The sequence below is a fragment of the Lacerta agilis genome, chromosome 4 (assembly GCF_009819535.1).
Source record: "Lacerta agilis isolate rLacAgi1 chromosome 4, rLacAgi1.pri, whole genome shotgun sequence".
NCBI classification, from domain to species: Eukaryota; Metazoa; Chordata; class Lepidosauria; order Squamata; family Lacertidae; genus Lacerta; species Lacerta agilis.
This window is the reverse complement of record NC_046315.1, coordinates 23,392,010-23,416,260: the sequence shown is the minus strand read 5'-3', so window position 1 is coordinate 23,416,260 and position 24,251 is coordinate 23,392,010. Positions and strand designations below refer to the sequence as shown.

Below are 24,251 nucleotides of genomic sequence, written 5' to 3'. Positions count from 1 at the left end.
ACGAACTCACACCTGCTATCCGTGTACTTCCTTTAGTTTTTGAACTAGAAAGTAGTGCCTGGAAGGAGTTGGACTACAACAGCCCTTGCCCAACCTAGTGCCCTCCAGATATTTTGGACTACAGCTGCCATCAGACCCAGCCAGCAAGGCCATCCTGGCCGGGGCTGATGGGAGACACGGTTCAAAACATCTGGAGGGCATCAATGTGGTGATTGCAAAATTAAATGCCTTGAGTCCAGGGTTAGGAAGCCTCTTACATGAATGCTATCTGACTAATCAACCCCAAAACCTTGCCTCCATTTCTGTGGAGGGCTTGGTGCATAAGGAGAGGAGATAACATCCCTCCCCAGCTGCAGCTACCCCTCCCCTACAAATGCCCTCTGTGTGGCATTTAGGCTTGAAAAGAGGTGTTAAACACCCTCCCAAGGACTCCCACGTGGAAGGTGGTTCTCAAGCCTAATTGCTGTGTTCAGGACTGGAGGGGTGGGAAGGAGATGGGCTGTGAGCCAGATGGGCAGACACCCCCCCTAAGCCACATCCAGCCCACATAGCAGTGGTTCCCAACCACTTCTCTAGAGAGAGCCAGTTGTTGTCTGTATTCTAGGCATGCCATGAGGTGCCCTTTTTAAAAAAGAGCATGACCTGATCAGGATTCTTAGCCCCCCCCTTTTTTTAAAGGAAAGTAAGTCTGTACCTATTGTAATTCCAGAGTTCTTAGGATACTCGTTCAGACACTACTTTGCTGAATTGTTCAGTAAACCTGTTCTCACCTTCCAGCATTCTGGCCATTGTGTGGGAGCAGCAATTGATGTTTAATTGACCACAGAAAAAGACAAAAAGCAATAGATGTCCTAACTGATGGAAGCTGGTGAAGGGAGACTTGCTATGGGATAGCATTACTCTGGCAGTGCCCCCTCTTAGAGAAGCCCTCAAATTATGCAGTATTTTCTGGAATCTTTTGTGATTATTTTCTCTGCAAACCCCATTTTTGTGGCCCGCTGAATTGTGTGATTCTAACCTGGAGCAGCTGATACGTTGAGAGTCTTGCCGTGTAGCCAGGACAGCAACACTGGAGTTATTGAGCCTTTTGTTTTTGTTTTCCAGTTTAAAGGATTTGTTTTTAATACAAATTCCAAAGTACAACATTTATTTTGCCAATAGTTTTAAGAGGGGTGATTATAAAATTCCAATATTTATTCTGCAACTCAAGATATACAGGCAAAGGGCAATATTTCTACATGTAGCTACAGTATTAATCAGGCTAGTTTTAAATTTGCCCTGTTTTCTCAGTTTCTTATTTTTCCAATTTTAAGTTCAGTTCTTCACATTTCTGCAGCCATTTGCAATTTTATTATTCAGCATTTTAGTGCAAATTTCTCTTAACAAACAGGTTTTTAATGCAATTTTGACTAATGTATGCATTTTTGCAAGCGATTTTCCCGAATATGCATTTTGTGTGTTGTTTTTCTTTAATATATGCATTTCCCCTTAACATGAGCATTTGTGTGAACATTGTATGGATGGACAAGTGCATCATAAAATTCAGCTAAGTGTATTTTGGTTCTCATTGTTTTGGACAGTGTGAATCTGATTGATTGGGCTTTAAATGCAAACTGATGGGTCTCCAACCCTCCATGAGTTAGGGACTTCCCCTGCATGTGAAGACAGGCAGATTAAGCAGTCGAGAGAGACCAATAGTGGGTCCAACAGTCAGGAAGATGGTTTCTACACATGCTATAGAGGGACATAAGGGGCAGATGGGGTTTGCCAACCTGGGAAGGTAGCCGATCTAGGAGAAGGGAAACTTTGAACCTAAACCTCCACTCCCTTGCAGGGTATTTTTGAGAGAGAGAAAGGCTAAGGAATAAACCCTACACAGATCTAAAGACAGTTGGATGGCGCCTTGTACAACTCTTTCTGGCAAATCCTGAAGCCAAGCTGGTGCCAGATGTATTGCTCTGCTCTCCCTTGGACCACATCAGCAAGGCTGAGAGGGAAGTCTTGTCTGGGTAGTCCAGGACCTACATTCATACTGCCCAGGCTTGCGTCCTGGAAAGGTCACTTCAGTGCTGCTTGACTTCATCCCCAGAGGCACACACCATTTCCTCTTGAGACAGATGCCACCATGCAATGTGTGCTATTGGGCACTTCTCATTAGAAGGCTAAGCAAATACTCAAGACTTCCCTATTTGATGCAAACATAGAAGAGCCTATCTAAATGACCAGCCAAAGGCCTATCTAAATGACCAGCATCCTGCTCTCACAGTGGTCAGGAAGTTGGAAACCACTTGGGAAAGCCCACATGTAGGACCTGATTGCAGGAGTGCTCTGCCTACTTGAGAACCCCAAGCAACTGGTATTCAGAGGCATACTGTCTCTAATGGTAGAGGTAGAACACAGCCAACATGGCTAGTTTGCATGATAACCTTACCCTCCACGATTATCATCATTAGATATTTGCATGGAAATAAGCTTTAAGCTCTGCAGCAAAACATGCAACAACAACAACAGCAAGCCAAGAAACCAAACAACACCCACCCTGATATATTTAGGTTTTGGGAATATTCCCTCTTGCTATGTGTGCTCAGAAACTTTAGCCATCTCCTTTCCCTGACAGCTGGGGGATGCCTTCAGGATGACAGATTGTCAGTGCAGTCAGTGACTTGGAATGTGTCATGTGTGTATATTTTTAGTTGGAAAGGAATGAGTGAGTCCCTTTTGCGCCTTGGCATCTTGAAGAAACGTAAGATGAAGAAACGCTTCACGCTTGTGAAAGCCCCATGCAGGAATCCAGCCTGTTGTCTCTGCTGGGATAGCATCTGATGCTCTCTATAATTCTCAGCTGCTTTAAAATGCTGTTGTAAGAGAGAAAAGACTTGAGATGAATCAGTCTGCAGCAATTTGCACAGGTATAGGTTAGTGACAATAGTTGATATATTTCTTCACCGTTCATGCTGAGTAACTGTTGGGAAAGAAGGGGATATCAGACATTTCTTTTTCTTGCTCTCTTCCATGGGTGAGATTAAGAGAGGGACTTTTAACTCCGTGGTAGAGCATCTGTTTAGCACGTAGAAGCTCCCTGGTTAATTTCCAACATCTCCGGTTAGGCCAAGGAGAGACCATGTCTGAAATTCAAAGTGCTGGTATTGACCTATAAAGCCTTACACAACTCAGGACCTCAGAAACGTAAGGACTGCCTCCCCCCAGACAAACCGACCTGGACCTTGCACTTGTCATCCGAGGCCCTTCTCTATGTCCTCCTTCTTGAAGAGGTTTGGAAGGTGGCAACATGAGAACAGGCCTTTGCTGTGGTGGCTCCCTGTCTGTGGAATGCCCTCCCCAGAGAGACTCACCTGGCACCATCATTACATGTCTGTAGGCGCCAGGCAAAAACATTCCTCTTCACCCAGGCTTCCAGCTATTAAATAATCTATAGCCGCTACCCGTGTATAAGACGACCTGCATTTTTTGCCTATTATTTCTAAGGAAAAAATATTGTCTTATACACGGAAAAAATATGGGGGGGGGCCAAGGGCTTCTGCATTTTCAAAGGCTGCTGCCCATGAGCTGCAGACTCCTGTTCAGCTTGTTTGAAGCCCCATGCAGTGTTTTGGAAATGAAAGGGATCTAAATGATCTTAAACTGCACATCTGTTCTATTACTCAGTTCCATGCCCACCCCCCACCCCCCCCAAAAAAAAACTTCTGGCATGTGCATTTACAAGTACAGTCAGGCTTCTGGTGATCTAAAGGTGGAAGTTCTTGGTTTGTTTTAATTAGTATTAGTAGTACATTTTCTGCCATTATGCAGATGAGAAGATAATGGTGCAGAGGACTCGTATCACTTGCCCCAAATCACATCTGTTGAAGCACGCTTGGTCATCATGTGCTCCTCCAAGGCGAGATAAATCTCTTGCTCCTTGGGGTTACTGATGTTGCCAAAGGATATGGGGCATTTGTGGTCACTAGACTCTCAAGCAAGATGAATTATTTCCTTTCTAGTATTACAATGATTTCCCCTCTAAGAAGGTTACGTTTGCCTTCAGACATCGGCACATTCTTTTAACTGCGAGTCCTGCAAGCTTAAAGAATGCCGCCGGAAATATAACAAGTGCAATCCCTTGTATACAATTGCCTGGGAAAGATGGAAGCCTCGAAGTTAATTATTAATCGACTCAGAAAGATTTCCGGGCATACTTTGCTGATAAAGCACTTGCTGCATAGAGTATGGGGTTGTGTATCTGCGAGAAGTGGAAGGTAAAAGAGAAGAGCTCTCAACTCCATTTTGGCAATGTAACCTTCAAGAGGCTGGTTTGCCTGTAATAACCGCGGCTCCAGAGAGCTGATTGCAAAACACTGGGAGACAATCTCAATCAGGAATATTTCTGCCGCTGGCAGTCAGCGCTGACAAGAACCTTTTCAGCTGCTTAAAAATGGCTCGCAGCAAACTCCTTTCCCATTGACACACTCCTGGTTTTAAATTCCCAGCAAATATTAATTATTTCACACAGCCCAGCTTTGCACAGGAGAAAAAAAAAACACGCGGTTCATCTTTGTAAAATGATGTAACTATCTGTAAGTATTCTCTCCCCCCCCCCACTCTCTCTCTCTCCATTGCCTATAGTGCTGTTTGCATTAAAGTAAAAGTAGCCTTGATAATGAAACTGCAATAAGTTATTGGAAAGTCTGGAGGAAGGAGAAAAAAATGGGAGCGGAAGCACTGTAGTTGGTGGTAGAGCACAAGCTCTGCATTCAGAGGGTCCAAATTAAATCCATGGCATCTCTGGTTAGCAGGTGATAGGAGCAGGCTCTGCCTCTCAGAATAGATATTAGAGGAACAAATATATTCTCCTCTAGGGATGAGAGAGAAATCCGCTTAACCATTTAAATTCAGTTCACCATTTATAGTGGTACCTCTGGTTACGAACTTAATTAATTCCGGAGGTCCGTTCTTAACCTGAAACTGTTCTTAACCTGAGCTACCACTTTAGCTAATGGGGCCTCCTGCTGCCGCCACAACGGCGGTGTGCAATTTCTGTTCTCATCCTTAGGTAAATTTCTTAACCCGAGGTACTATTTCCGGGTTAGCGGAGCCTGTAACCCGAAGTGTTTGTAACCCGAGGTACCACTGTAAAAAGAAACTTACCTAATCCACACTTTCCAAAAAAAAAGAAGCAAACAAAAACATAGCCCTCTTTTGAAATGCTCACTTCTCTGAATTTTGCAGTACGACTAACATGCACAGAAATGTATATATTAGTGTGAAGTGTGCATATGAACACATAGATTTGTGAAAATAACATACAAAAATGCACAATATTGTGAAAGATTTAAAATGACATTATTTATTACGGGAGATCGCATTGCAAATATGTGTATATTACTCAAAATTGCATCCAAAGATCGTGCATTAGGAGAAATTTGCACTAGAATGATGATGAATTTTCATGAGGACTCACAAACTGGTGTGGCTGGTTGAAGGACTGAATTTAAGATGGGGGGGGGAGAGAAACCTGAATGGACATATACATCCATCCCTAACCGTAAGGCAGCTTCCCTCTGTCAATAGAAGTGCAGTCTAACTTACCTGCTAACAACCTTACCTACACACAACTTGGTTATGGCTCATGGCTTGTTTGGAGTGAAATAAACCACAATATGTAATGCTAAGCCAAACCAGTAGCGAAATGAGCTGGAGAGAATGACGTACCAACATTTTTCTTGCCATTGCCAGACTTGTTCATTCACAATAAGCCATTGTTTGCCTTAGTGTTGTGTGCGAACCAGGCCAATATTTGACAGGCACCCAAAACAAATATGGAATGTGGGCAAATCCAGAGGGCCAAAATCAGGAACTCTTCCTTAGAATACGCCTTACGAAGTTTCGGAGACAACAACAGCAGGACACAATTGGTTTCACAGCTGAATGTCTCAGCCCTGCCCCCCCCCCCCAGAAAGAGGGTTATCACAACATTTGGAACTCGAAGCCAGTTGGGCATTACAGTGGTACCTCGGGTTAAGAACTTAATTTGTTCTGGAGATCCGTTCTTAACCTGAAACTGTTCTTAACCTGAGGTACCACTTTAGCTAATGGGGCCTCCCGCTGTCGCCGCGCCACTGCCACACGATTTCTGTTCTCATCCTAAAGTAAAGTTCTTAACCCGAGGTACTATTTCTGGGTTAGCGGAGTCTGTAACCTGAAGTGTCTGTAACCTGAAGCGTCTGTAACATGAGGTACCAGTGTACTTTTCCTAGTGTGACAGATGAGCTGGATAATTGCAAGGGGACACAGTTAGCTGGCTACACAGCTTGTCTGGGATAACTTTAAGGGATGGTAAGAAGTGAATTCTTACTGTAGTCAGTAAAAGAAACTCTGGTGATATTTGTGCCCAATCCCAGTTTTTGCATTGACACTTTATTGCTGGGTCTGCAATAATGGTCCCTCCAGGTGCCCTTTTTATTGTTCTTATTAACGTCTTTTGTGATGGTTTGTGCTCATGAGAGCAGTTATACACAATCCCACTTTAAATACTGTTTGCTGCCTGCTCCTCTCAGACTGAGGTCTCTGTGCCTTATGATTCTTCCCCCCTTCTATAAAATGATTCTTTACTCACTGTTATGACATTGAATTACCTGCACACCTTTAGATGTCACTATTTATCGATAAACTAAATGAGTATGACTCCATGAGAGGAATAAGTGGATGGAACTTGCAAACTGAGCCTCTAAAATCTATGGAACTGGACCCCTACATTGGACCAACCGTCAACCTTTCCACCTGCTGCAACTGGGGGATTAGTTATAATCTACATATGTCAACTACAAAGCCAAAGGTCATGACCTGCGTGTTAATTTATGTTAGGGGCGGAAGAAGAAACAACATGTGACTGACAAGATGACTAATGCAAAAAAGCACTTGACATCTTTTAAAAATTATTGGGGTATTTGCTACAGTGGCAGGAAAAGTAGATTTGATAGTTTCTCTAGACTCTAAAGTTAGAATTGCTGTAGGTAGAAACTTGGAGATCTGGAGTGTGGATTACGCTAGATTATTTTGGATGGAAATTACGCGTCGTGAAAGAAACCACATGAAAGTACTGGGTGCAGTTCCTCCCTAAGTCACTTAAAAGCTAAACTAGAAAGCTGCGATATGGAATTTATTAAGAACTTACTATATGTTGCCAAGATTTGTGTTGCCACTAATTTAAAAGAAAGAAACCTCCTACTGTTTGCTTGATTGTTTGGAGCAGATGCAGAAAGTAGCTGAGATCATGAAGTTATCAAATTATATTAGAATCAAAGAAGGAGAACAGCAAATAGATGTGGAGAAACTGGGCTTTATTTGTCCAGTATTGGAATGTTCAGTCATTCTTTTTATGTTCTTCATTGTAGACCATCTTTTGTTGAATTGCTCTGACCCAGATCTATTTATTTTGTTTTTTAAAAAATAAAATTGGATGCAGTTCCATTGGAAACAGTTGAATCCTTTCCCAAAATATTAAGAGAGGCAGTTTGTCCTGTTTTATGTATACTGAATGACTGAAAAAACGATTAAGGCAAAGAGGAATTCTTAGGCTTTCTTGTATCACAAGATGAATGTTATTTTTAAAAACAAAGTTTTCCTCCTACATTTTGAAGTTCCTCTATTGATGGACTTTCCAAGCAGCAGAATTAATCTGCTTTCCTTCTTATTTATTGATCCAGAAGTTAAGCATTTTTCCCACCTAATTTACCAGGGCTTTTTTAACCCCAGTGGACACTTCACCTCTGGGACATGCATTCCGTTCACCATAGTTCTGAACTATATCCATTCCAACACAGTAGTGTTAGTCATAGGCAATTGGCCCTCATGGGGATGCTGCTTAAATTTGCATCAGCAGTACCTTTTGAGATCTTTTGTTGGCTTTGCCTTTATGCATTAAAAAAAGGAAATAAATAATAATAATAATAATAATAATAATAATAATAATAATAATAATAATAAGTGAAGATTTGCATGAAATTTGCTTGTGCCTAATTTATAAGGGCACATGCTAATTTAGAAATTGTTACTATGGTCTGTACACTACATCTCACCGTAATGAACATAGGAAAAGCATGCTGGATCAGGCCAGTGGCCCATGTAGTCCTGCATGCTGTTCTCACCCTGGCCAACTGGATCCCTGTGGTAAACCAGCAAGCAGGACCTGAGCACAAGATCACTTCCCCCTCCTGTGGCTTCCACGAACTGGTACTCAGAAGCATTACTGCCTCTAAATGAGGAGGCAGAACACAGCTATCGTGGCTAGTAGACTTTGTGCAGAGCTAAGATGCGGGTGGCGCTGTGGTCAAAACCACAGAGCCTAGGGCTTGCTAATCAGAAGGTCACCTGTTCCCCGCGGTGGGGTGAGCTCCCGTTGTTCGGTCCCAGCTCCTGCCCCCCAACAGTTCGAAAGCACGGCAAAGTCCAAGTAGATAAATAGGTACTGCTCTGGTGGGAAGGTAAACGGCATTTCCGTGCGCTGCTCTGGTTCGCCAGAAGTGGCTTAGTCATGCTGGCCACATGACCTGGAAGTTGTACACCGGCTCCCTCGGCCAGTAAAGCAAGATGAGTGCCGCAACCCCAGAGTCATCCGCGACTGGACCTAATGGTCAGGGGTCCCTTTACCCTTTAGCTTTACTAAGGCTATGTTAGGGATGCGGGTGGTGCTGTGGTCTAAACCACAGAGACTTGCCGATCAGAAGGTTGGCGGTTCAAATCCCCACAATGGGATGAGCCCCCGTTGTTCAGTCCCTGCTCCTGCCGACCTAGCAGTCCGAAAGCATGTCAAAGTGCAAGTAGATAAATAGGTACCACTCTGGCGGGAAGGTAAACAACATTTCCGTGTGCTGCTTTGGTTCACCAGGAGTGGCTTAGTCATGCTGGCCACATGACCTGGAAGCTGTCTGTGGACAAACACTGGCTCCCTTGGCCTATAGAGCGAGATGAGCACACAACCCCAGAGTTGTCCACGACTGGACCTAATAGTCAGGGGTACCTTTAACTTTACCTTTAAGACAATATTAGTCATAACGTTAATGCATGACGTCGATCTTGAGATTTTTGCTTCTGAGTAGTATGTCTCCACAACAGGACCATGGCACTAAGGGTGTGGATTAAGCCTTTCCCCCATGGCCCTGATACCCCACACGCAGAAGATTGACATTCATGGAACCTTCTCTAGCAGGCAAATAACAGCTTCATGTGGAGATTTAGGGCAGGAGGATATGGAGGAAGTGGTTCTTTTGGTGGCCTGGACCCAGCCCATTTAGATGACACCCATGGCTTTCCTAAACAATTTCTCTATCTCTTCTCCTGAGAACTTTTACAACCGCCTTGAAAATATCTTTCTTTGTTGTTGTTGTTGTTGTTGTTGTTGTTGTTGTTGTATGAAGAATGGCCATAAACGAATACGTGCACATTTAGTAGTTAATAAAACAGTCTTTATGGGAGATGGAAAAGAGACATGTCTGATAAGTGAACCATCTCATCCAATTCACCATCTATCATGTAGATTGCACAAACAGGAGAAAAGGCAGACCTACGCCAAGGCCTTGCTATGACTTCTTTAGAGAGTAGATCTGTCTTAAGTCAAAACCGAGTTGCCTTTGCAACAGCAGGAGGTCCTTTACCTTTACCTTACCTATTTCTTGGGACGATTCTCGAGTCTGAAAAGTACACACACACCAGGCTGTTTATTTTATTATCAGATATATTAGTGAGATTTTCAGCAAAGTTAACATTCTTTTCTCCTTCCCCTGTCCCCAGCTTTTATCTGCCCTCACCTTCCACCCAGCTGTCACCCCTAATTTTCATCCTGAACAATTATTTCTACTAACGTGCTGCTATAAAACTGAGTGGAAAGTCCTGGAACCAGAGGGCATATTCCTGACCTTAAGTCCTAAGGCAATCTACTGGTCATTTACTGTGAGATTTGTCTCTCTCACAAGACTTAGAGGGGGGTTTTTACCCTGAGGAAAGAAGGTTTTAAAAAATTGTAATTCAGCTAAATGTAGTATAGTATAAAAGCATCTAGAAAATATTATTATATTTATATAGGGCAGTTCACAGAATACTCTAAAATCTACAGCTATATGAAATCACAGTGTTTTCATAATGTGATTAGTTAAGTATTACAAAGCCCTGAAACAGTTTTTCTTTTGGTGGTTTGTACTTAGGAAGCCCATTGCCCCATCTAGCCCAGTATTAACTGCACTAATTGGCAGCAATTTTTCCAAGATCTCAGTCAGGGATTATTCCCAGCCCTGCTTTAAGGTACCAAATCGGACATGGAAACATTTGCATGAAAAGCATGTGTTCTACCTCAAATCTACAGACTCCTGATGCCATTCAGGGATGAACCACCAGTGGGGTTGTTGGGGAGGCCACTGTGTGTTGTTCAGACCACTGGCTCTTCCTTCCTTCCTTCCTTTTTATTTTATTTGTTATTTCCGCAGTTTCGAGCATTTAGGTTACAATCCTATGCATACTAGGGATTAATGGGGCTCTCTGTTGTTGGCCAATGCCTGTCTTACATGCATTCCTTCATAAATCTATTCTCCTTTCTGAAATGTATCTAACCCACATGTTTTTAATGTGGATTTTGGAGTGTACCTTAACCTAAAATTATTATTTAGCTGAAAAGTGTCTCTCAGAATTCAGAGGAGTTTGAAAAATGAAGGATGAATGTGTTCCATGTATTCTTCCAGTTCACTTAAAAATGCAAGCATAACTAAATCTTTGAGTGTCCCTAGTGGGTGCCCTACTGGTGAGGAAGGGCAGAACTGCGCATGAGCCACAGGACTGCCACTGAAAGAAGGATGCTGAGAGCACCTCCTCTTCTCCCCCAACATGTAGGAAAGGCACGATATGATGTAACTGTGGTCCGTGTTTCTACACACCCACTGCAGTGAAATTATGGCACACCATTTTCTTTTCCTATCCATTACCAGACAGAGAGAAAGAGACATGGGGCTGCTACTTTTATAGTGCTCCCGGCCTCAGGGGCAGCATGTCCTGTTTCGTTACTTGAGGTGGAACGGGATGTGCTGCCCTGCCGCCACCACCTGCGCCTGCCACTCTACTGCCTCTGCTGCTGGCAGAGAAATGCTGGCAACATTAGCACTGATATCTGGTGAGATCTCATGGACTGCATGAGATTTGGCACAAATTCAACAAGATCTTGCCCAGAATCAGCACTGATGATGCTTGCACCGCATCTCTGCCAGCAGCAGAGGTAGTGGGGTGGGCAAGCTGCCCCACAGGCTTCTGCCACCTGAGGCAGCCGTCTCACCCTGCCTAATGGCTGCGCCGGCCCTGCCCAGGCTGTTGGTATTTTGCAGGAGGGATTTGAGCACATCTCATAAATTTAAGTTTCTGCAATTCAAGTGCATTGTTGGCTTGGTACAATAAGCCCATGCAGTGGCGGAGCTAGGCTCCGCGGTACCCGGGGCGGCAAAGGAAACGCCCCGGGGGCGGGGCGTCGTGACATCACATTGTGACGTCATGACGCTCCGCCCCCAGGGCGTTTCCGGGGGTGCCGGCGCCGCTTCTGCAGCCCTCTTTTAAGCCGAAGAGCTCGCTTTTAAGCTCTCCGGCTCAAAAGGAGGCTGTGGAAGCGGCGATCCGATGACAGAGTGCGCCTGCGCGCGCAGGCGCACTCCGTCGTCGGGCCGTGCGCTGCCGCTCCCAGGGTGACGGAGGGAGCGGCAGCGCGTGGGAATGGTGGGAGGGGCTGCCTCTTGTCCCCCCCCACGTGCCGCCGTTCGCTCCGTTGCCCCAGGAGCAGCAGCACCGCACACACCGTGCGCTGCTGCTCCCGGGGGGGACGGAGCCAGCGGCAGCGCGTGGGGCTGACAAGCGCCGGCCCCTCCTGCCACTCCCCACGCTGCCGGTCACCCCGGGAGCAGCAGCGCTGCACGGACGGGGTGCTCCCTCGGCCGTGCGCTGTTGCTCCTGGGGTGACGGAGGGAGCGGCAGCGCTTGGGAATGGCGGGAGGGGCTGCCGCTTGTCACCCCCATGCGCCGCCGCTCGCTCCGGTCGCCCCAGGAGCAACAGCGCACGGCCGAGGGAGCACCCCATCCGTGCAGCGCTGCTGCTCCCGGGGTGACCGGCGTTGCCTGGGGAGTGGCGGGAGGGGCGCCGCTTGTCGCCCCCACCCGCCGCTTGTCGCCCCCACCCGCCGCTTGTGGCCCCTGTCGCCCGGGGCGTACCGCCCCCAGCGCCCCCCCCTAGCGACGCCCCTGAGCCCATGTTAAAAGCACACAGACGTTTGCAGTTAGGAAACTGACAGGGATGTGGGATGAATGAATTATTCATAGGAAAACATATAAACATCCCACAAGCAATTCAGGAATTAATGTTCATTTATATTGCGATATTCTTACTGTGATATTGTTACTGAAGAATGTTTATTATTTGTTCATAACTACCCTGCAAACAAATCAGAAAAAATGCTGAATTATATATTCAAAGCACAGTCATGCCTCCCTCCACCCACCCAACAAATTCCTAGGAACTGTAGTTTTTACGGATCCTGGGAATTGTTATGCGATCACCCTCAGAGAACCACAATTCCCAGAGTTCCCTGGGAAGAAGAATTGATTGTTTCTTATGTGGATGTGCATGAGCTTTATGCAAGCTAATCAGGATGCATGCTCAATACCAAGAAGTGCTTGGTAGCTGCCACACATCTCCAGTGAAATCTTAATTTTGTCCTAAGTCCCATTGATTGTTCAAATAAACATGCAGAGACTCTGGCTGCCTATCTTCTTATTCCTAGCTCTTCAGAAAATGCTGCAAACAGAATTTTCAAGCTGTGCAACATTTCTTTTCATGTTTCATAGAGGAGGGAAAAGCCAATCAATTTCCAAAAAAGCTCAAAAGATAATTTTTTAAGTTAAAAAAAAACCAACGTGCACTGGTTGGTGAAATGATTTCATGTGCTTATAAGTGTACTGTGTATTTTGGCAAATGAATTGCTTAAGCTGTAAGACCCTTTGAGCTTTTGCGAATACTGTGTATAGAAGAAGAAGAGGAGGAGGAGGAGGAGGAGGAGCAGTGCATTTTCCCAGAAATGGGTTGAAAATCTTTTCAGGTGGAGAAGGTAAAAAGGGGCACAGAAGGGAAATACATATTGAGGGCCAAAGGAAACATGACATGAAATGCATTATTATATTTAACGTGCACCTTTTCTGGAAAAGGAAAGTAGCCACTGCTCTACCGTGGTCTTGATTACCTCCCTCCTCCAGTTACTATTTGCATTAGCTCCAGTTGGAACAATTGGAGTATTCCTCCCAGGGTGACCTATCCTCTGTCATAATATCCTATTGCACAGTTAAGCAGAAGGGCCAATATTGGATTTTGTTCTTATCTGCCATTTTTATACATCCTAAAGCATAAGAGAAATATAATACTGTCTTCGTACTCCATGCTTCTGATATACTTGAAGGAGGGCTTTCCATTTCCGTAAACCCAAAATGTACAAAGTTGGCAGGTGCTTTGTCCTTCTTTCACGGTGCCTTTTCATTTATTTCATTGTTTGGATTCTGTTTGGAGCAGGATATTAGGAAACCTATTCCAGCCTGTTCTGTTTTGGCAAATGTTTATATACCAACTCCCTAACATTCCGCTTTGCCAGGCTAAAATCTCCTAAGTAATTAAGTTGGTTCTGGAGCCAAGCAGATGCTAAGACTCATGTCTCAGTGCCACATCTCCCAGTATAGCATTGCAGAGAGCCATCTCTACCCCCAGTGAGATCTTTGGGGATGTGTCTCCTCTTCGTTATCGAGAAAACAGAATCTTGTTGCTTGTAGAGATAGAAGTTAATAGCCTGGTTCATGTTAATTAACATTAATGATAGTTACAGCTGAGGCATCTGGCCAGGAATCACTTAAACCTGGGTTTATTACATCACAAAATAATTAAAAGCACCAGCAACAACAGCCAAGCCTAGATTGTAGTTTGGATTTTTTTGCCATTCTTTTTTTTGCACCTGTCAGCAGCTCCTTGAGCATATTTAAGGAGCAAGTCTGGATCTGCACATAGTGCTAAATTACGGTATGATTAATGTTAAACCAACTACAAACTTTGCTTAGCAAGTGACCTTTATTCATAGTTTATAAGCCATAATTAAGCTGATGGCCTGGGTTCTCACATAACAGCAAGCTGTGGTTTAATAAAGTGTAGTTTAATGAACTATGGTTTAGCATTACATGCAAACCCAGCCATTCTCTCCATGTGTTTTGTTACAAGCTTAGCTTCAATTGCATCAACCCCCATCCCCGTATAGGGGAAATGCTATTGCTCCGTGGTACAGCATCTGCTTTGCAAGCAGAGAGTCCTGGGTTCAATCCCTCGCATTTCCAGGCAGGGTAGGAGGCATCTCTATGTGAGGATTTGAAGAGCTCCTTCCAGTCATTATAGAAAGTAGGGTGCTGTATTGGAGCAATGAGATGACTTTGTATAAGGCAGCTTTCTATGTTCCTATATGGGCAGAGATTAGAGAGCATGAGTGGCAACCAGAGAATTAGGAGATTCCCAACTAGTAGCTAATACTTATAATGCAAGGGCATGTCATTTACCCCCTAGCATGACATGTTACTGTGACACTCCACTTTTAATCTTAGGGGTTTTCTTTCCCCGTAGCTCCTGTGCTTCAGAGTTACTACTTCCACATTTGAAATATAGCTAATTTTCATTTGTGAAGTTGCCTGAAACTAACCATGATGCTAAAATATTTTCGGAAACCAAATACAAAGCCTTTGATAATAAGACACACACAACACAGTGTATAAAAATACAGATTATGCCCCCCCCCAAAAAGCCAAGCCCTTGCCTGTATGTCTTCGCTATAATCCTTTCCTTCATCAGCAGAGAACTTTCCTGTAAGACGTATATATAATTCATGGCTTTAAAATGTCAGTACAAATGCTGCCTGGTTTTGAAAAAGGCTAGCAGATTGTTTCAAACCACATTAAAGCGTATCCTTCCCTTTGTACGAGTTGCTGGTCAATTACACACTGGTGAACACCATATCATAAAAAAATCAGTCTGGATTGATTGCAGGCTTCAAGTGAGAAGATGCTGCAGACTCTCATTAACATACACCAAGCTATTAATAGTGATAGTCATGTTATATTCCTGGGGAGTACAGCAATGGCCTCAATTATTATAGTGAGAGAGCAGAACAAAGAAGTTCTTTGGGAAGGAACTACAAGACCATTTAAGGGTGTAGACTGGACAGAAAATTTGTAGAGCAGTTGGGCTGGTTTAAAAGTTCTCTCAATTGCAGTCAGTGTAAATATGGAACTCAGAAAGGGGGGGGTGCAAGTCCCTGACTGATGGATTGTAGCTCAGTGGCAGAGCACAAGCTTTGATTGCAGAAGGTCCCAGGCTCTGCTTCTGGCTTCTGCAGTTTAAAGGATCATCTAGCAGCAGATAGGAAAGTTCTAGCCAGGAGGTCCTGCTAGGAGATAATGGAAAGACACAGTCAATCAAAACAGATAATGCAGAGGTAAATAGGAAAATTGTGAATTTTGCTTACAATAGACATCCAAAGTTCTACCCTGGAGGTAGAAGATGGGCTGTTTTGTAAGATTATAATTAAGCTACATACAGCATAAAAGCTTGTCGGAAATGCTCTGAAACAGGGGCAGGGAACCTTTTTAGCTCAGCTGGTCGGATAGTTATTTCTCCCCTTTGAGGGCCACGATTTGACAGGTGGGTGGAGCCACCCATCTGTCAATCACCTGCCATCCTTTTTCCCACAAGGGTCTTCAGGAGCCCTTTTCAAAGTGCCCTTTTGATCATCACTTTGAAAGGGGCTTTTCAGACACTGCCATTCATGTCCCCCACCTCTGTTCTAAAATCCCAAGTGGTATGAAAACTTTTGTTAAATATTATGAAGCCCTGAAACTCTTTCAGTAGTTTTAAAAGGTAACAAAACATACACAGGAAGCTGCTGAGTGAGACCACTATTCCATCTAACTCAGCACTGTCTACACGACAACAGCTCATCTGAGTTTCAGACAGGAGTCTTCCCCAACCTTACCTAGATGCGCCAGGGATCGAACCCGAGACCATTTGCATGCAGAACATAGAGCTGCCTTTGGCCCTCAAACATGGTACAGAACCTCCCGATAACTAGTCTCACACGCTGCTGCACAGAAAATTAGGATGAGCTGCCTCCTCCTCCTTCAGACCATGATGCAAAATTATCCCTTTAAAAAGGTCAGTCATTCCCAAGATAGCCAACAAAGAAAAACGGCCAGCAAATTTCAATAGGAGATCCAGGTGCAGTGCATGAGTCTTGTAGTCTAGTTAACAATGCAGTTAAGCTCCTGTACTTAGCTGTAAGACAATTCCACTGCACTGAAGGTTGGTGGGATTAGATCAGTTTAAATTCTGTGGTCTTGGGCTAAAGTGATACACATTTTTGTCTGTTCTTTGGCATAAGGGGAATTGATTCACTGATCATTCTGATCTCAGCATCCAGATACAGGTTTTGGATACAGGGAGAGTTCTTGAATGGGTTTTATATGGCATTAGCAAGCAAAGGCTGCAGATTGTCCAGTTTTCTTAAACTGGAACTAGGCACATCGCCATTTTGAGCAGGCCTAAAGGTAAAGGGACCCCGACCATTAGGTCCAGTCGCGGACGACTCTGGGGTTGCAACGCTCATCTCGCTTTACTGGCCGAGGGAGCCAGCGTACAGCTTCAGAGTCATGTGGCCAGCATGAATAAGCTGCTTCTGGCAAACCAGAGCAGCACACAGAAATGCCATTTACCTTCCTGCTGGAGTGGTACCTGTTTATCTACTTGCACTTCATGCTTTCGAACTGCTAGGTTGGCAGGAGCAGGGACCGAGCAACGGGAGCTCACCCTGTCGCTGGGATTCGAACCGCCGACCTTCTGATCAGCAAGCCCTAGGCTCTGTGGTTTAACCCGCATTCCTTGAGCAGGCATACCTTTGTGTAAAATACTGCAATGCTATTCAGAAAAAGGGGGGAACTGTGTGACATCATTCATTCATACATCCCATCTGGAAGCTTGGGGCAGGTAAATTACCAACAAAATGTATTCCATGAGACTATTCTTTTATCAGTTTAGCTTTGTGCAGATAGGTTTTATAACCTAAGTGGTGCTCTGTGGGTATTTTTCAGAGTTGGTAATGGGAAAGAGGTGGTGTTACCATGAACATCACCAAGTTCGCAATGAACTGCCATTTGGAATCACTGTCCTTGATTAGAAGCCTAAGAAAATTCACTCTTACTTAGTGCCTAGCTTTACTGAAGCCATCATTTGAAATTTGCACTTCTGCAAATTTTGCAATGCAGTACTCCAAATGTGTACACAAATTTAACATTGGGGTAGAGTACATAAGAAATGCATGTCTTCGTGTAAATAACATACAAAAATGCACTATATTAGGGAACACTGTTTTGCCGAAATGTGTATGGTAGGCCAATAGGAATACAAAAATGTGTATATTAAGGAGAAATTTGTTCATTGAGGACTTTTTAAAATTAAAAATAAATAAATTGTGAATGGATGCAAAAATGTGTAAAACTGAATTTGAGATTGGATGACTGAGGAACTGAGAGAAACCAGAACTGACAGATCCATCCATTGCTGACAGTTGATATCATTAAGGGGGCATCCTCAGTGCACATCTGCCAACATCCTTCCCACAGGATTACTATGGTCACATAGGCTGGGTCAATAGAAAAATCCTTTCCCCCTCTGGAAATCCCTTTCGTGTACTCTTGTGATAGCTGTTCCTAAGCCAAGAAAATAATTGGCAAGCCAAGTGAATCTCAGGCACGTCTGTCATATTCATTATCTATAACAAGATGATGATGATGATGATGATAAATAAAACTATATTCTTTTAAAGGAAGATGATGCTACATTCCTATAACAAAGAATTCTTTTTCAGGCCGTGTGCTCTTGAGCAGGATATGATGCTGGTATTGAGAAATTCATCTGTCACAAAGAAGATTTTAATCAGGGTAGATTATTAGCAAACTGCATATGAGATAAACAAACATGCTTTATTAGCCTGTTTTTTTAAAAAAAGAATGTTTTTAAAATGCTTATTTGGCAAAGGCATGCAAAATGTGTGCAGAAGGAGAGCCTATATTGAGAATTTAACACATTCTCTGTACAGTATCCAGCCTGCCTGTAATTGGTGCCTGTGGCGATTGTTGATACCCTGATTACATCAGCTTTCCATGCCCTTTAGCAGGATTGGGGGAAAGCTTTCTAGTCCTCGGTAAGCTGCCTATTATCAAGACATCATAAATGTTCACATTTAGAAGAGACAATTTGCCATCCCAGCACCTTCAAGCGCTTAAACAAATTAGTTCCTACTATTTCAAGCGTTAAATGCTCCATAATAATTATGTGTAAAGCTGTAAATTGCAATTAAAATAACTTAGGCTCTTGTTCAAGTGAGGCCATTTTATGAATACATATTTTCCTGATCTTTTTCTTAAAATGCATTCTGCGGCAGGTGTGTGAGCTCTGTGGCTCAGGAAATTGGCAACAGGCCATGACCTTTCACCTCTAGGTCACCTGCTTGCATTTTGCTTGTGGCGTTATTAAAAAATAAAAAATAAAAAAGCATATTGATTCATAAACATTCTTTGTGAAATGGCCATTTGGACTTATGCCTTAAAGGACAAGAGCCCCTATCTCATAAATTCACATATAAACCAGAGGTCACCTAGTTAGACTTGCTGTGCTAAGACAGCATTGTAGCTATTCTTCAAAACAGGCAGGATGTGATGGGTGACCAAGATGGTGGAATTTTGGAAAATAGCAGTTCATGGTGCAGGTTGGTTGAGGGGTTTTTAATGGTCCCTGACATAAAAATCTACGTGCATGCTCACTTCAAAGTTGTTGGTGTTTGTTTTGCCTACAGCACCACCCTTCTAAAAATGTTTGCAGACTTCCAGGTCCAGCAGGCATGGCTTTGGGTCAGGTTTGTGCACCTGTCACCTCTCCTACAAATCCACCATCACAATTTGTAGTCATAGCCATCCAGAGGTGCAGACCAAGGTGCCAAACACTAGGTATGAATTTTGCCTAAGGATTAAAGACTAAGGCTGCGATCGGAATCACATTTAATAGTTTATTAAACCATGACCTAGTGTTACGTGTGAATCCAGAGCAGAACCTTAACTATGTTTTATTAGGTTGTGGTAAAAGGTTCCTTATTAAGCAATATTTTGTGGTCGGCTTATAAACCTTCATCAATGTTAACCGTAGCATAGTGTTATTTGGGAACCCAAATTTCTTTCTTAACTGTGGTTATGGAGCCACCCCCACCCAAAAGCTACAAAGCCACAAAGTGAAGAGTGGTAATAAATAAATAAAATCAAAGCACTATTTCTGTGATGTAATAAATGAGTGTTTAATAGATTGTCTGCCTGATGCCTCAACTTTAACTATAGTTAACCTTAACCATAGTTTTACATTATGTGTGACCAGGCCACTAAAAGTTTCTTCTGAGCTAACATGTTTAGGGTTGTGCTGTATGAAAAAACAGCATTTCTGCCATACACACACACCAAAGAAACTAGCAAATCTGCAAAATGGAGTGCCTCTTTCTCCATATAGAACTGTTCCCTGCCTCGTCGTTTCACACGCTCCATTTCTTATAGATGTTGCAGCTAATCTCAGATCTATGCTACGTCAGGCATAATAAGGTGAGGTAATGAGAGCATGTCAACCTGGATTTCCAGCCTTAGCTCTGAGTTCCCTTGCATTTGAATAAGGCCCTCTAACGTGAACTCAAGAGAAGCCTTTCATTTTGTAATTGTGTTATAAATAAGCGGCCCTGGCATTTCTGACAGGCAGGCAACAGTTAAGTGGAGCAAAGAAGTGCTCCTTTCCCAAATCAGAAAAGCCGTTTAATAACTCTGGGTCCATTTGCTCATAGCAGTGCCGCCGTTGTGGGCTGCATTCCCCAGGAGCTTGGCAAGGCGAGCTAGACTTGGCAAGCTTTCTGACCGACTCACCGAGTCGTGAGTCAACTGTGGGCAGAGTCTCCAGCATGCACAGCTTTAAAGGCAGTTAGCATTTCTTGTTAAAACTGGGACCTGGAGAGGGAAGGCAGATGGGGTCCCCCCCCCCTTATATCTCTGAGAACATTGCATATGTAGGCTCCACAAACAACAAGCTCTTAGCAAGCTACGCAGGGCAGTTCGTAAGTTATGCCAAAGGTTCCTCACATCTGATTTAGGTAAACAGAATACAAACGCTTTGTGCTGATTGGCGGTTGACAAGGGAAAACTGCAATGCTAGTATATCGCGACAACTTTGTCCAGTGTTGGGGAAAAAATGTATAACACACGTATCCTGGTGAAGACACGAATAGCTCAATGTGTTCTCATTATGCTTCATTGCCACCTGTGCAGTTCTTGCATAAATAAATACCATGTAATATTTCCATTTTAAAATACCAATTTCTTCCTTTAAAAAAATCCTCATTTTGTTGTTGTTGTTGGTGGTGGTGGTTTGGGCCCATCTACATAGCAACTCCCTTGAAGTGAGCGGGTTTGATTATCCAGCAGAGGATTATTTTTTATAAAATACAGTTTTCCAGAATTGGATGTGGTTTCAAAAGATTTTGGTTTTGCCCATAAAATTCCCAGCAGCACCTGCAAATGATAAAAATGAGTTCAAGACGCTCCGTAAAATGTTACAAGTGATGTTTGTGTAGCAAAGCCAGATTCCTCTTTTTTTTCTAGTGGAGGTTAATGTTTGGAAGAGTCAGAAACATATCCCAGCAACTCTCTGTAAAGTTGACATTGATCCAAGGATACAGCATAAATCTTTCAGCAAAGTTTTTTTTTTAAGTACCAAATAGGCCAGTATTGTCAAAGAAAGCAGGTAGAAGAGTTATAAAACAATCTCATAATACCTGGTTGGGGTGGGAGAAGTCATGCCACAGAATGGCAGGTGAAAATCAGTACAAAGGTAGCAGAATTTGTGCCTCCCAGTAAAATGTAATGTCTTGGTCTGCAGTCTCTGGGCAGCTCATCCAGGGGTGTCAACTTGAATAAAATATTGGCGGGGCCCAGGTATGCCCCACCCCGCATAATTGATCACATGACACGGCACACACACACCCATCTGAATGGCAATGCCCATCAAGTTTGGGAGGGCAGCCCCCTCAAATATTTTGTTGGGGAGATCGAAGGGACCTTAGCCCCTAGGAGTTGGCTCCTATGAGCTCAACATCCTGCTGAGCCCTTACTAGCAGGGCAGAAGTAAGAGAAGTGGAGTGTTAATTGCACATTGCCAACCTTTTCCAGTCAAGGAAGGAAAAGGGATTGATTTACACCAATGCCTGGATAGACATGGGTTTCTACCATGCTTGGGGGCATGATATCTGAAGATTCACGAGTAAAACGACAGATTACTTCAGTGTCCATGTTTGCTGCTGTAACACCGTGCTGACTTTCACCTGGGGCTCATACTATCCATGCACCAAGTATTAATTGCAAGGGCATGCAAAGAGCTATTCTCAATGGCTGATCTCCAGCTGTAGAGCTCTGTTTTCTTATAGATTTTCCAGAAGCATAGGTTTATAATACAGCAGCCCAGATCCCACACAGCTTGGCCTAACCAGAACTGGTCTGAACTCAGAGTAAAAGGGTGGTGTGCTGCTAGTACATAAGGAAAAATTCCACCCAATCCCAAATCAGGGCAGTGCCTTTACTGGGCCATTTGGTTGGTTTTGTTTAGGTGTATCCACCAGAAGCCATGCATGCAGTGTTGTGGGCCTGGTTCTGTGGAACTCTGGCCTGGCTGAGATTAGACAGGCTTCCTCCCTGTTGAACTTCACGCACCTGACATGTACCTTTCTTTTCCAGCAGACACTTTGAGGAAGTTTTCTGTTTTTCTGATTAATTTTAATCCATTGGATGCTTTAAAAAAGAAGAAGAGTACACCCCTTAAGGACTTAGATAATTGTTGTTGGCATCCATCTGTCTTGGGAGACAATGGAAGAGTGTGCACCCTCAGGAGAAAAGTCAAACATTTGAAGAGTTACAGCTCCTGCTGTGGTCTCCACAACCGATAACAGGAGAGACATGTTTTATCACAGGTGGGGCAGATGAAGGTGTCCGGTTGTGCTGCTACAGGTGCACCATGGCGTTCATTTTCTCTGTGCTCCTCCCAGTGGTCATTCCTTCTCTGGTGACTGCTGTGGATATACAACTTGACTGTCTCCAGGCACTGCGGTCATCTGCAAGGGATTCAGCAGGATATAAACACCTAAGATAAAAGAAATAATTTGCCAGCACCAGGGGATCCTCATACTAGTTTACAAAAGATTTGTTATTTTAGTGCAATGATGCAAATTCTACAGATTCCCTCCCATCACTTCAGCAGTGCGGCTCTATTTAAAAGAGAACAACTGTGAGCACTTATTTTTAGAACCCATCCAGCAGCTGTCTCCAGATGATGTCCACATTGCACACTCTCCTCTTCTTCAGTGCATAGAAAGAATGTTTGTGGCATGTTGATCTAAAGCCTTGTGTAACTTTCTTCTATTTCAGCTTTGGTTTGCATTCGTTAATGGATTTTCTGGGCAGATTTTATTTGAGCGGTGGTGCATTGGCCTCTACAATGTGGTAAGTGTCCCACATCTCAGCTTGATAACATGCAGAGCCTGGATGGCATTCCACTTCTGTTTATGTCTATGTAGTTTATCTCTACTGATCATCTGTATATGCATTGCGAGTAGCTGGTGGGAGGGGGAGAGTGGGAGCTGTTCTTGCTCTGCCTTAGATTTGAGGGCAAAAATTAAAATAAAAGTACTTGGCATGTTCTAATTTGGAGCAGCAACAAAGAATCCATGCCAGGAGAACCGCCATGTCCAAAGCCGTGCCAGACCTTTGTCAGCCAGTGCAGAAGGTAGGGTACAGATTCCCCCGCCCTTTCCTATGCCAATTCCAGGGAAGAAATGGGGCTCTAGATTTAGCTGTTGCAAAGCCCCACCTCAATCTATTTCTGAAACGCCTTGTTTTTGGCCTTACTGAATCAACAGTGGTGGCAGAACCAACAATGACCTCCAACAACTGATCTCTCTCTGACCATAAAAGTCTACAATACGTCCATCACCCTTTTCAGGAGCTTATGATTGCTCCCTGAATAACATGAATTTACAATATTTTTCATAAACTCAGTTAAAGAGTTTCATTCCTTCAGTTGATACCACATGCTATTTTCCTAACAAAAGGCACTTTAGCACAGCTTGGCCACTGATAATGAAATAACTTTAACCAGGCAATCCAGAACTTTGCCACTCTTTTGTCCAAACCCCAGACTCATTCAATTAGATATGTAATCAGACAGCAAATTCGGAACAATATGCATGCTAGGAATTGCATCTCCCTGAATCAACAATGCAGTGGAAGATCGCACACGTAATATGTGCATGACCATAATATTGTCTCACAGCAGATAAGGGCAGAGCGTGTGCTGAAGGTGTTGAGTGTAATAGGGCATTCTCCCAAATAAGTGTGTATAGGATTGCAATCTGGGCGTAACCCCATCAAACACCAAATCAGCTTGCTTTTGTGTAGCTGTGAATTAATTACCCAGAATGTTGAAAATTTGTAAAGCAGTTTGGGGTCATCATGTTTAACCTCATGACTACCCTGTTGTCTTTCACTGGTTATTGTGAGCTAAGATACTTCAGCTCAGTTAAAGTATAAGCAAGTAAAGGTAAAGGGGACCCCTGACCATTAGGTCTGGCCGCGGACGACTCTGGGGTTGCGGTGTTCATCTTGCTTTACTGGCCTAGGGAGCCAGCGTACAACTTCCGGGTCATGTGGCCAGCATGACTAAGCTGCTTCTGGCAAACCAGAGCAGCACACGGAAACACCATTTACCTTCCCGCCGGAGCGGTACCTATTTATCTATTTGCATTTTGCCGTGCTTTCGAACTGCTAGGTTGGCAAGAGCTGGGACTGAGCAACGGGAGCTCACCCTGTCGTGGAGATTCGAACCGCCGACCTTCTGATCGGCAAGCCCTAGGCTCTGTGGTTTAAGCCACAGCACCACCCATGTCCCTATAAGCAAGTAGCAATGTGCTTAAATTACCACTGTGTTAGCCTGTTGCAGCAATACTGGAGACGCCACCACCAAAAAACAACCCCATAGCACTTTTAAAAGAGATTTATTATGGTGTAAGCTTTTGTGAACTCAAAAGCCC

At 43.8% G+C, this 24,251-nt stretch overlaps 1 protein-coding gene across 1 annotated transcript in view; it reads left to right on the top strand.

Annotated features, from left to right (window-relative positions):
• ATP8A2 (ATPase phospholipid transporting 8A2) overlaps nucleotides 1–24,251 on the top strand; it is a 318,542-nt gene that overhangs the window by 176,264 nt on the left and 118,027 nt on the right. Inside the window, exon 28 of the mRNA XM_033146356.1 lies at nucleotides 22,591–22,665. Within this exon, the coding sequence (XP_033002247.1) occupies nucleotides 22,591–22,665 (75 nt within the window). The remainder of the gene's footprint in view (nucleotides 1–22,590; nucleotides 22,666–24,251) is intronic.